Below are 14,043 nucleotides of genomic sequence, written 5' to 3'. Positions count from 1 at the left end.
CAGTAATTTTACAAAGGATCATAATCCCAACAAAATATCTTTCACAATATAAGCTGATTTAAACAAGCTTCCAGCTCTGGTACAAAGTTCACCCCTCCCTTTACCTCCTTGCTCTCTGCTACATCTGATCCTCTGACATGTTATGAAATGATTATGATGATGTGACGTAGCAGAAGAGTTTACTTTTAAAGTGTAACAGGCCGCCCATCTTGTCATTGGTTTACAAATGTACTTTTATCTATCCTTCCTGTTATTGGTTAACTAATGTTTGCAGAGAGCACAAAAATGACAGTGATCTGTGTTTGCTCTCTCTTTTGGAAATACTGCCAGATGAGAGCGTTTGATCATTATTTCAGCCACACGTGTCTGTTTGATACTAATACTCTGGATTAAGGACCTGACAGCCACAGCTGAAAAGGTAATGTCCATTTCTACCGTTGGGGAAATTTAAGGTCATAGACCACAGAGATATATTTCATTTGTCTGAATAAGTTTTGTAATTTTTTGTCTCGTGCCTTTCACAACACCACATTTAGAAACAGATCAATTTCTCTGTCAGATGGAAGGAAGTTAAAAGCTACATCCTCACTCCTACAGTTTCACAGTTTGCATGTGATCAAAACAAGAGTGTGCAAATTTTAAAAGCCCAAACAATGCTCATTATACCGTTCAAAAAAATTTTCTATCATGAAGACTTAATGTTTGTTTCTCTTCTCTTCTTTTGTGTGGGAATGTTTTTCCATATAATCTGCCTCCTAAGATACAGTATCTGCCCGAGCATAGATAAAGGCTCAAAACAAAAACAGGAATTATTTGTGGTCCAAGGATGAAGCCGCGACCTTGGCCTAGTGGGGCCTAAAATAAACTCTCTGGTCCACCCGGGGAAAATAGAAAGTGACTCTGAAAGAAGTACAGTCCATAAGAAAACCTATGTGCTCATAATCACAAACTTTTATTTGAGAAACAGGAGTTTTACAGTGGCATGGGGCTGAAATGTATAGAATTTCAACAATTAATCCTCAACCTTGGATGATTATTAACTCCTCATGACAGAAACAGCTCAGCATCATGGGAAATGTGCTTACTTCGTTTCTTGCAAGAGTTAGGATGCGAGGATCAATACCACTTTAATGTCTGGAGCCGGAGCTGGAGCCAGCAGGTAATTACCTTAGCTTAGCCAAGAAACAGACAAAACACAACTTGCCATTTTAAGTTTTGTTTTTATGCACAGATAAGAACAAGCTTTATATAACGATATAAATTCTGAAATTCTAAAAGCTGACCAGACATCAGAATGATATTAATCATCACTCTCAGCAGGAAAATAATTAAGTTTTTCCCCAAAGTTTCAAACAATTGCTTTTAGAATGGTAGCCTAGCATTTTCCCATGAAGGACACAGAATCTATGAACAGCACAGAGAACTAAAATAAAGCTCAGTATTAACTGATTTTATCTGTTGACTCATTACTGAATAAGCACGACCTTTGCTGTCTTGTGTTTACTTCAGCCCTGAATAGACATGTTGTGCGTTTCACAGTATCATTGCATGGGAAGAGAAGTGTTTGCATGGGAGAGAACTGCGGATGATAAAGAGAAAATGAAGAAAGAATTTGAATGAGATCTCTGCCAGAGTTTTTCCTAAGCATCTTGACTGGGATGTGACTAATGCTTTGCACTTTACCTGACAAGCTCATCTCTTTGACTGCCATTTAAAGGAATTTGTATATTTTATAGGCTGTGTATCATCAGTCCAGAGACAGCAGGATACATGGCCTTGTGTGTGAATTACTGCTGATTCAGTTATACCACAAAAATAATGTTGCAAGAAGTGCTACCAGAGCTTTTCCTTTTTATCCTATTTTCTGTGTGAACTTCTCTTATTGTGGTTATATTGCCAAATTTTTCTTTTGGTCCATTGGGTCTTCCTGTTATTATGCATGCACCATCTCTGCATCTGGTATCCTGTTCTTACCCTGATATATCCACAGTTGGAGCCAGCAGCTGGTTAGCTAATGCCCAGGCCACACTGCTTGCATAAGCAGCATGTGTGTGAAGCAGAACGTCTGGCTTTTCATTTTTGGTGCAAATATTCACAGGTTAGGCTGGAGACATACTTGCTGTTTAACCGTGCGATAACGTACGCGTAACATTCATTTCTGAGGACGCACACAACCATTGCTACAAATGGACTCGGGATGCGCGAGGCAGCCATGATGTGTAGGGATGCGAATGCAAGCAAGAATATCTCCAGCCTTAGAGCAACCACACAGCCCATGTGAGCGTCGTGTCTCGCGTGTCTTCATCTAGAGATTCGGCATCTCACCTACTTTTCGCACATGACGCACACAGTTCTCAACAAAAATAGAGTGAAAACGATCTATTGACAGTCATATCGACATCATGCCTGCACAGTTTCAAGGTCTAAGTCTGTCAAATGTGCCACGGACATGAAAAAAATTGGATGAATGATGAATGATATTTTCCCAGTGTGCGCTCTCTTCTTTTTTCTCTTGCTCTCCTTCTCTCCGAATGAGGGGAGAAAAATCACACTGCTTTCTTCTCCTCTGAAAACATAAAGTAGAAAAATAGGGCTGCAGCTCACTGACAGGTAGCTTATCACTGAAAGTGGAATCAGGGGAAACAACTCACCCGGCTCCATTCACAGGCAACAAATTTTCCTACTAGCAATGTTAACACAATTTAACATGTTATATCTTGTTTGCCTAATCTGTGCAAAAGATTTAACGTAAAAACGTGAAGTTGTGGTTTTACACAGGGGTATATAGTACCCCAGTGTTTCCCAGTGTGGGCCACAAAATACTACTAAACTAAAACTCCATTGGCCCTTTTCCAAAGCTGGCCTGGCTTGACTTGATTTTATTCGGCTTGTCAGTCCAGCATGGCAGGGGTTTGCATTTCCAACAGGGCTACCTGCTTGAAGGTGTGCCTTTCACCTGAAGACGAGCTGTTGTTTCGTTATTTAAATGCTTTTATTATGAAGCAGCACACACAGGAAATGTTTTCACTCAGGGGTTTCATCAGGAGTAACTTAGCATGACTCTGACACAGCTGAAAGCAAATATGAATGGCAAATATAGGCTCAAAGGGGTGTTGGGTCTGTTATTAAAGAAGTTGCTGTAGTTATGTTTGTGCCAACCACAGTCGAAACCAAAAATAAATGGGAAGTGAAAGTGTTGTTCACTCAGATGCACAGTGCATCGTTGTATCTATGGCATCTATCAGCAGCATTAGTTTATTTCCTCCTGCCTGCCCGCAAGAGCAAAAGCCACGGCATTGAGCAGATAGTTCATCTATGATTCAGATGATACAACTATCAATTATTTATTTTGCCACAGTAAAATCTGGCTGTACTCATGTAGGAATACCACTCAGAGGGATGACGCAATCAAACATGAGAACGTCTGATTAAAGATGGTGTTAGTTACCACCTTCACTACCAGATGCTATTTTCGGCGTGCTGTACTGTTGAACGGTATGGCTGACTAGAATTTGTTTGCACATCCAGTTACACGAGGCTCCGGAGCCTGGCTTGCAACAGCAGTGAAACACAAGAATCCAGATTAAGTTCCTCTAAAGAGGGATTCATTACTCAGCCTTTGTGGCTAGTAGGACACAGATTTTTATCAAGCGGTTTATGATCTCTAGTGAGCTTCTATCCCGATGTTGAGCTTCTGCACATCTGTTATCTCCCAGTATTATCACTTAGGGGAGACCAGGAGCAACTGAAACATCTTTTTTTTACATTTCCTTCATAACCCACAGACTACTTGAAATACTATAGTCATAGTTTGATATAAGAAACATACATGTGCACTAATTAATAATGCAACCAATGTATTTTCACTATTAAGGACTATATGATATTAAATTTAATGCAAGAAGTCAAAGTGTTACAGTTGCCCCCTTTGCAGGGACAGTTGTTGTTGTATTTCTATTTTTGCAGAAGCCTAGAAAACTATTCTAGTGGTAACTAGACATCAAGTTAAATGGAATATTGCATTTAAATGGACTGAAATGTGTTCTTTTTCTAACAGAAAAGCATGTTAACACTGGCAAACAAGGTCCTCTTGCAGCCATGATAAAATCTTGCATGCTAGCTAGCAACATGTATATTAGCATAGTTTTTTTCATGTCAACACAGAGATAAAATTGATGTAAGTAATTTCAGTCATCTAAACTTTAGACAGCAGGTGGAAACTTTCATACCTCAAAATTATTTTTTTTGTTGAATACTTCTGTCGAGGTGAAATTATCCTGCATGTGCACGCTAGCTTGTTTCTGATTGGTGGAATTCAGTGTTGAGACATTTTCCTCTGACATCACCCTCAGGGAGGAAAACTCACACGTTGTACTGTTGTGTTCCTGGTTGCAAGTCGTGTAAACGTAGGCAATCTGACAAATCCTTATCATGTCACTTCCCAATTGATCAACAACAGCTAAAGTAAATGCATTCATCCACTTCTGAGCTAAAGTTAGTGACATCATTACTGCCACACAAAACACAAACTACTTAAGCTCTTCTTTTGTGTTTGATGTTATCTGTAACACTGCACAGAAATGTATGTTCCAGTGAGCATAATGTCACATAATGTTACTGACTTAAAAGGAAACATTTCTGAAGTCGGGTGAAGGGACAGCAAGACAGCTAACACAACTGTACGACATTTGAGCTTGAGCTATGCGAACATGGTGAACTGCCCCTTGTTACAACTGACCCTGGACTCCCTTGCATGTAAACTATGCAGTATTTTTAAAGCCTGGTGGATATAAATTGCTCTCAAAAAGCCACAATTAATACAAGCACTTGAAAGGCATTACGTTTTCCGACACATCACCACTGTTTCCACCACACACTGATCTGTTGTACCTTTAAGCTTCTAGAGTGGGCTTAAAGTGGGAGCTTGTGCCCAGCGAACACTGTCTGACTACACTTGAAGAAGATGAAATGCTAATTCCAGTAATGGACCTGATGATATCTCTGCTAGTGGCACAGATTCCACAATCCACACTGGATGACAGATTTCATTTTTCGTTGGAGTATGTATTTCTGTTATCGTGACAGACCTGTCATTCAGATCCGTTCTGTTATTTTTACCCTCAGCAGTGCGAAAATAATTAGAGCATTGGAGGAGTGGAGCATGACGAAGGAAAAGCGGGAAAACCACAATTGTAAAATGATTGAGTCACATTTCAAACCCCGAAGGATCAAATTAATTCGGATGTGGCTTCATCTCAGCAACCCGACTGAGGATGTACAATGAAGCGAATGCATTACGATCTGTGGATCTGGTATAAAACAAACACCTCTTTCCCCTTCAGGAGCGCAGCTCCTCACTGGCAGACAAACAAATAACACTGTACTTCCCAGACGTGGTTAGACAATGGAAAATGTTGGCTCCTTGCATTGTTTTCTGTGTCCATTGATCGTTCCCTCTTGTAAGTGTGATGTAAATGAATGATTTGTGTGCCAAAGGCCACAGAGTTCTGCCAAACTCGCCAGGAGTCCCACGCCAGCTTTGAAACAAGCGTATGATGCTGGGACACTTCAATAGGCTTGTGTATGTGTATGTGTGTGTGTGCGTGTCTCGGTGTTTGCTTGTGTATGTATTTTATTCTCCTGGCTCCTGCTAATCTCCTGACCCCAGATGGAGAGCAGTGGGTGAGCAGATTGTATTTCCTGCTTGATTTAATATTAATAGATCGGTATGCTACTCTGCCACACTCTTTGCAGGGCAACAAACGGAAGACTGTCCCCCACCCGACACCCTCCCACTCACTTTCTCCAACCTTGGCTCTCAGCCCAACAACTGCTTATGTAGGATACAAGGCCTTGTGAATGTCAGGGCACAAGAAAGACCCAAGATCTGAGAGGAAAACTGAATTAACAGAGTAACCCGAGCAGGTGTGAAGGACAGGACTATGGATCTGCTGCCATACAACAATCTGCTGCGAGGAGACAGACACGGGGCCTGCAGAGCCGATGTTTATTTAGCATCTTAGCCAAGGAGAAGTCACTCAATTATTTATATCAGTACGCCTATTCTTAGAAGTTTGATAAAAAGTCTGTTCACATTTATGGGAAACATCAGCATGTGATTCTCACACCACCTCTTCAGGCTGCTGTTCATGTTAGTGCTTTACAGCGATATTGACAACGAGGTCAGTTTGAACTGAATCTGAAGCTGTTTTCTACATACATGAGCTTATGTGCACAGGAACATGAGCTGATAAGTGCAGGGATTTATTGCAGAGGACTACCAGAATGTGTTATTATTCTCCTTTAAAATAATATTAGTGATGGCTGGTTGTGGCTTAACTTGGACCAACACTGAGACAAGAATCTTTATAAAAGGGCAGGTCTCATTAATGACAGAAAATTAGATACTAAAGCTGTAATGTGTAGCATTTCTACATTAAAGTGTATAAAAATACTCAACATATGTTCTATATTTTGTTGTGTATCTACATTATCCCAAATGATTCTAACAATGTTCAAAAGTGGTGAAATCTGTAATTTATTCAAGGTTCTAGCCATTGCAGGCTAGCTGCTAGAAGCTATAATGTCCGGGAAAACACGGGATACATCCAGATATGTCAGACACATAAGAAAGAGAGGAAGGAAGTGAGCGAACGTAACTAAACTTGAGTCGTGTCACCTACCGTGGATGTTTAACAGTGAAAGCAACTCCCATGAGCCCGTGCTACTTCATAATGTCATCAAACTGCATCTTTTGTTGTTGTTTTAGTGTGAGAGAGACCCATAGTGGCAGAATTTACATATTGTGTGTTTAAAAAAAGCAATTAAAGGGCTGGTGTGTAGTATTTAGTTGCATCTAGCGATTCGTCACCCTCCCCTTCCGAACGTGTAAGAAAAACTATGGTGGCTGCAAAACTCGTGAAAAATCGAGTCAGTCTTTGGTTGTTCAATCTGGGTTACCATAGAAACATGGTGGTGCAACATGGCAGACCCCATGGAAGAGGACCCACCTTCTCTGCAGATATAAACATTCCATTCTAAAGCACCAAATCTTATTTTCAGGCTATTGATCATTGGCTACAAATGAATATTATATTCAATTTCTGCCGTATTCTGGCTATAAATATCTGTAATTCTACACAGTGGACCCTTTAAGGTATGTTGGTTTAAGTGTCTGAAAACTGTTGCAATGAGAGAGTTACAAGCCTGCCTATTGCTGTAACACAAGTGATTCCTGTAACCTCTTATCTATGAAAAAAAAAAAATTGTTTTCATTCTACATGCCTGTGTGTATGAATGTGTGTCCCTGACTGATAAATGGTTTTCTAGTATGAATGACTAAAGCCCCTTTGGGTGTTTGAGTGCCAAACACCTACGTGATCTTAGACCAGCCAGACTTAATACATCACTGAGCTTTTTGAACCCTTGATACCAACAAAATATCCACCTTTTCTTCATTTAGAATGGAAGTCAATGGGGGATAGTTCTGAACCGTTCATACTTTGAGCTGGAAACTTTATTCAGACTTTAAAAACTGGTGACTACCTTTGGTGCTTTTTCAACTAAGCGCTTCCTGTTTTTCATGAATCCCATCGTAAGTTTCATGTGTTTTTTTTTCTGTCACTGCAGTCAGTATTCAGCGGTGATTCACCTGGATTTTCTGACTTCATGATGAGGAAAGAAACCACCTCCTTGGATACAATACACAAAAACAGTGCAATACACACAGCAGTTAGCCTACTTATGGTTTGTGGGTGGAAGCATTATCATCATGATGGAGCAAAGGGGATTATACTTGTGTAAGTAATGATTATTTGCAGTCCTCTAAGGGATAATTTGAGCTAACGTTTTCAGGAAAAGCAGTCCAAACCAGTGCAGAGACACCAGAGACACTGGATGGTGGTCCATTGAAGGTTTGATATGGATAAAGATAAAAAAAAAACTGATCATGGGATACTACTGACTAAACAAAACAAGAGGGATTGTCTGGAGAAAAATGTTTATTTCAAAGACATTTTTTGTGTTGGTGATGTAAGGGGCAGGCTGAATCTGAAAAGATAAGTTAATAAGGTAATTTTGTAGTGGTAACTTTTTTATGGTCAAATAAACTTGATATTAATTCAGCTGTACTTCAGAAAACATGTTCAATAAGGTTTAAGTTAAATTGAGCCAACAGCAACTTAACATTACAAACAAATTTGATTTCCTTTGACATTTTCTCAGTCTCTGCATTGGCACAAGGACAATATAACTACTCCAAGGAAATTTATTAAATTTTATGTGTAAGGGGTAAGAACTGAATTCAATATTAACCTCCATCATGGTTCGCGTGTTTTCAGTATTTCATTAAATTATCAGAAACGCAACAAGTGTCTATATGTTCTCCACAAATATAAAAAAAGACAGGTCTCAGTTGAGTTTTACTCACAATGCATGCTGGGAAGCCTGCTATTATGTCAATCATAGTTTGGTTTAATGAGTTGATTGAACTCTGCTCTAAAAATAAATGCCAGTTATCATGAATGGAACAGCAACAACTTTTGCACCACTGATAACATGTTAAGTCTCTGGGTTTCAGTGAATTCCAACATGACAGTAACATGTGAAAACATGTCTCAAACCTGTACAGTCAATCAAAAAAAAAAAAAAAAAAAAAAATAGTGCAGAGCCAGCACATACCATTACAGTGTGAGGCAGGCAGTTCAACGAGCTCTATGCATTATTGCATCTCTACTATTGCTGCTGAGCATTGACTGTTACAGTTGCAGATGGGTGGGGGGTCGATGTGTCTGCTATTATAAGTGCGAAAGCAAACCCAGCTACAGTGCCATGTTAACAGCTGACGCGCGGAGAGGAGCGACCACGTGAAGGACCGGATGAAAAGGTGCATTCATTTTAGCTCTGTTATAACAGGAGGGGGCATCATAATTCAGAGACGCCTCATGTGACTGTCGCCGCTGGCAGAAACTGTGATGCTGTAGTCGCCGCTGGTAATGTTGATGGAGAAGGGTGCTGCCTGTGCGCCGTGCCAGTTTTCTTGATGCGAAGAAGAAGTGGAGCTGCTGGTGAGACAGTAGTCAGTAGAGGAAACACGCAGTCAAGAGTGGTCGTCTTGTGCGCACACAGCCCGGCTGGGGTACTTTCACGGATTTTCATCACGATGGCTTGGAGAGGAGGGAGAACACGGTCGTTTTATCGACCAATCCATTCGTTAATCTAAAACCCTGGTGTTGTTTCTGACCCGAGGACTCAAGAGGAAAAGAAAAGGTAATGTCTACAATTGAGTAAATCAATTGGAAATGGCAATGAGACGTCGCTGCGCCGTGTTTTACTCGACAGTGATGGTGGTGGTGCTGGTTAATTTAGGCAAACCGGTGGTCCAGGGTTCTCCAAACCTCAGCCAGCAGCATTGTTCTCTTGGTTCACTCGGTGCTGTTATAAACCGTTATTTACCCAACGTGTGTGGACCGTTTGAGGCACCGATTTCTGCTCTACCAGAGCCTCATGTCTGACCACAAAATCTCCAAGCCAGTGGTGTGTTGTTATGCTGCAGGCCTGTCGACGGGATCAAGGCAAATTTCCCACTATGCCAACGTAGCGTTGTTAGCATAGCGACTAAGCTAACAGAAGCTAACGGTAACGGTCAGATAGCGGCTTCATATTCTTTTCTACGGCGCTTACTTCGTCTGTATGCTAACTAAATATCTGATAGTTAACCCTTTGTCGCGTTCGTAGCGACAACTTCAGCTCAAACTGTGCGTTTTAAAGCAAAATGAGCCCACAGGTAATCTTTAAAGTACACACTGTATGTGGAGACACTGAGGTATAGCGTTGAATTGTAGGACGGTAAAGTTCCGTTATGTTTGTTTTGCTAGCTTCTCATCAGCCTTCACTGTGGTCACGTAGCTAGCTAAAGTTAGTGAACTACACGTCTCGTTAGTGAAAGTGGACACCTGAACAGTTGACCTTCGACATGGCCTGAAACACGACGCTGTTTAAACCGTGCTTTAGTAATGAGTATTAACTGTGTGTGAGGGGAACAGTCACAGTCAACAGCCGCCGCTGCTGCTGCTGAAACCCGTTTCACAATGATGTGGTGAACTGAAACCACTGTGGGACCCTCACTGGTCGTCGTGGTTAAGCGTCTTTTCTGCGTGTTTGTGCTTTTCTCGTCACAAATGTTATTGTAATTCCCGTTTGTATGGATAATACATTGTCGCGAGAAGTCTACAGATGCAGGAGGAATTTAACGTTATGTTTTGACTGGACTCACAGCAGCTTCACTGGTGCAGCAGCATGCTTGTGTACATTTGGCTAAATTGGTCTCTGCAGTAAATTAAGACTCATCGATATGAGTTATAACCAATATCTAGATATTTTAGGCTGTTCCGCAATATATTATATATTTAGGGAGGAAGCAGTGTAAACATTTCACATAATTATATAGTAACCACGGTTGGTTAAAATGTAGAGCTTGACAGATGTATTTGTCAGCTGATATATTCAGTATCTGTTTACCAGTAAGTCCTAACTGACTGAATGTTAAAATATTAAGCAACTGTCTGATGCTGAACAGTAATGATTTTCATCCAGCAGTTTGTTTTGTTTTTATTTTAATTTATTCTTTATTTTCTCAGTGCTAATTTCTCCAGTTGGTGGACAGTGTACGTGTTAGATGTGTTGGATTATTGAACAGAAACAGCCTTCTGAGTACATTTGGATAGAAATATTGGTGCAAAATCCACACAGAAAAGGTCTATTTTTATCCCAGCTCAAAAAATCACTACATCAGTAATGTGAGTAAATCCTGTGTATTTAAATGTGCAGAAAGTGTTCAAAAAGAACTGAAATGATGTCACCAAGTTTTATATTGAAATGACATCATGTCCTTTGTAATGTTCATGTTTTCATAGATACAAAACAAACCCACATTGCTGCTGCGCCTGCGTCTGGATGACTGTTGCTAACACTGGCATGATTCTTAAAGACAATTAAAATAATAATCATCTGGAATTTTATTGCGGTTTATCTTGAAACCGGTGAATCTTTCATCTCTAATAATCATCAGTAATGTGGATATAATGACTGAGTGGGTAAAGGCAAATACTTTTACAGCTAGAACTGGTAAATTCAGATAATTATATCACTTTTCTGTAATGCAGCCTTTAAAATCAGGAAAAGACAACACTTATGCCATATCATGATGTAACGATATCAAAAATATAAGATGATATCTACTCCCATATCATGATATTGGTACAATATTGACCAGCCCACTCTTTATGCTGTTGAATGTAAAGCTACAAGTTATCAATCAGTCCTCTATTTTTATAATCAATTAATGTTTGAGTATTTTTAAGACAAAAAGTCAAAATTCTTGTGGATATTTTCTGGTGTCTTTGCACTTGTAAAAAGAGGATACCTGATACCTCTTTCGATGCCATGTCAAAAAGAAAAGAAAAAGAAATAGTCGTAGGCAAACAAAATAGGATACTTTGAGACATTTGAGGACAATATCTTAGGCTTTGCGAAACACTGACATTTTTCACAGTTTTCTGACATATTATAGACCAAATGATTAACAGAGGCAATGAAAATAATTGTTAATTGCAGCTCTGGTTTAATGCATGTATGAAAGTATTTTTCATTTCAGTTATTGTTTTCAATAAGCACAATCAATCTGACTGCCTGGCAGTTTGGCAGGTAACTTTTAGGAGTATTACCAAGTTTTATTTTTAACCCGGTAGATTGCATCTGTTGCCTCATGTGGATTATGAACTGCTCTTTTGAAATGCATGGTTTTGCAGAGGTATTACAGTCTTATCTGAGCTCATCTCTGCTCAGACACCTCCCTGTGTGCTTTATAGTCCCTCACTTGCTTTCAGCAGTTGTCAGGATATGCACCAGATAGATTTTCTAAACATGTTGCATCTATGAAAATGCTGCACAGCATGTTGTGTTTCAGCAGGGTCTGTTTTTAATGATAGCTGGAAATTATGCTAAGATAAAAATACGTCTGGGGTTGAAAGCAATTGCACGGTAGTGCTGGGTTACAGTCCATAAGATGGTACATGACTCAAAGTAATTAGCAGAGTTTGCTCAGAACAGAGATCAGGCCACACAGACACAGAGATGAGTAATGGGTCGACTTGTCTGCTGTCAGGCGACAAGTAGACTGGACATGATTCACTGAAGGACTCTGCGATATGGCTTACAGGCTGAAATAACATCTCAGTATTCCCTGATATATCATATATAGCTCAATATACACATTTTCTCCAAAATAACTTGTGTAAATTCTCAAGTAGTGCAAAGAGATGGTCTGTAAATTAAACTACCCAGTAGTATAAAGTAGTTAGGGCTGGGCGATGTGGACGTTGGTGATTTCACAAAACCTATTTACACAATGAGATGTTTTAATGAATAGGCCTAATCATCGGTAATGTGAATATAATCACTATGTGGGTAAAGGTAAATAATAGAACCGCTAAAGCAGTCTGGTAAGATTAGACAACTGCATCACTTTACTATAATCCAGCCTTTAAAACCAGGAAAGACAACACTTATGCCATATTATGATGAAATGATATCTAAAATCTAAGACCATATCTAGACTCATATCACAGTATTGATATCTCAGACCCAGAATATAATATGACTAAAGACAAAACAGTGTGATAGCTTATCATGATTATAATGGCAAAAATGATCAGTTATCAGTATTATAACAGTTTTGTTAAATGGGCTGAAAATGTTCAGGAAGTACTGATGCGCACATTGACTGCAGAATATGAAAGTGAAAAAGGAGAAGAGGTTTAGGTGGGGTTTTTATGCTAGAAGAGCTGTGGATGTGGTGCGGTCCTGCTCCTGCAACTCTGCTAGATAGCAATTTTCCACCAAGGACCAAACCATTACCAAATTGCATTTATGTTATTTATTGGCAAAATGAAATCATCTTGAATGGCTTCTTCGGCTTACTGCAGCAGTGAGGGTGTGGTTTCTTATGAACTCGTACGAACATGCAGGGTGTTTTAGATGCCTGGACAACTGATAAGAAGCAGTGTGCAACCGTCAAAAACCACTTCACCAAAACAAAATGGTTCTCTCTTCTGTCTGTCATGCAGGGACAAGTTTTTCGAGGCTGCCCATGACAATAATCCAGCTTCCCCCCAAAAAAACAGCTAATGTTGAAATTGTTTTCTTCTTGTAATTCACGCTGCCTTCAGGGACTGTCCTCCAGACATGATTAAATAGTCCTCAAGGAGAGAGGATTGTAGCCAAGGGAAAAAGATGCCAAAAATAATCTTTATTAAACTACCTTCCGCCCCATGTTTAATACGTACATTATATCTGCTACTTACAAACCTCTCAATCATCCATCTCAATATCTCTAACCTGTCTCCAGTTTTGACTCCACCTTTTCCCCTCTATCCTCACTCCCTGTGTCTGTATTCGTCTTTTCTCTCACACAGCATATCATCTTATTGCCTTGCTTTTGTCAGTTTTGTTTCCTCACCACTGACAGATGAATTTCTCTTTCGGGTTGTGTAAATAAATGCCGCCTTCTGGTCCCCTCTTGTCATTTCAGGTGATGACCTGGATGGTGCCATGTGAATGACTGAAGACCATGAAGCCCACACACAAGCTGCTGTTCGTCCTGTGCCCCATGCTGGTCCTGGGCTTTATTTACTACTCCTCCGGGAAGCTACATCTACACGTATGGGGCCAGAAGCCTCGTAAGTGATACCTCCAGTCTGACTGTTTGTAACATTTATTCATCACCTGACCATCCATCTGTCATATCCCATAGTCCGTTTGAAACCAACACGCATATTTTTTATCTGTTTTATTGAGCAAATATGTGCGACACCTGTCTCTGTTTTGATGTCTGCCTCTCTGTGCTGACTGCCAGTGAACCGTTCGTCTATTTCAATATGTTTTGTTTTTAATTTGTAGTCTCTCTGCTGAAACGTTAGTATGTCAAGCTGTATGTTGGTGTCTCAAAATCTGTCTTCCTCGGATATTAAATTAGGTTTTCATTCA

General features: G+C 40.0%; 1 protein-coding gene across 5 annotated transcripts in view; it reads left to right on the top strand.

Moving 5' to 3' along the window:
• The first annotated feature begins 317 nt into the window (after window positions 1-317).
• The window catches only part of st3gal3b (ST3 beta-galactoside alpha-2,3-sialyltransferase 3b), a 62,265-nt gene continuing 48,539 nt past the window's right edge, over window positions 318-14,043 (top strand). For 2 of the 5 annotated variants that reach the window (XM_084731408.1, XM_084731405.1), the window contains exons 1-2: window positions 8,823-9,267; window positions 13,589-13,736. In XM_084731408.1, the coding sequence (XP_084587534.1) occupies window positions 13,628-13,736 (109 nt within the window). In that variant the 5' untranslated portion in view covers window positions 8,823-9,267; window positions 13,589-13,627. Of the gene's footprint in view, window positions 419-8,818; window positions 9,268-13,588; window positions 13,737-14,043 lie in introns of those variants that run through there. The other 3 variants (XM_084731406.1, XM_084731407.1, XM_084731409.1) reach the window with 3 other exon arrangements.

Source organism: Lutjanus erythropterus, chromosome 12, assembly GCF_056507025.1.
Source record: "Lutjanus erythropterus isolate fLutEry1 chromosome 12, fLutEry1.hap2, whole genome shotgun sequence".
NCBI classification, from domain to species: Eukaryota; Metazoa; Chordata; class Actinopteri; order Lutjaniformes; family Lutjanidae; genus Lutjanus; species Lutjanus erythropterus.
Note: the sequence above shows the minus strand (reverse complement) of the source record. Positions and strands in the feature narration are given on the sequence as shown.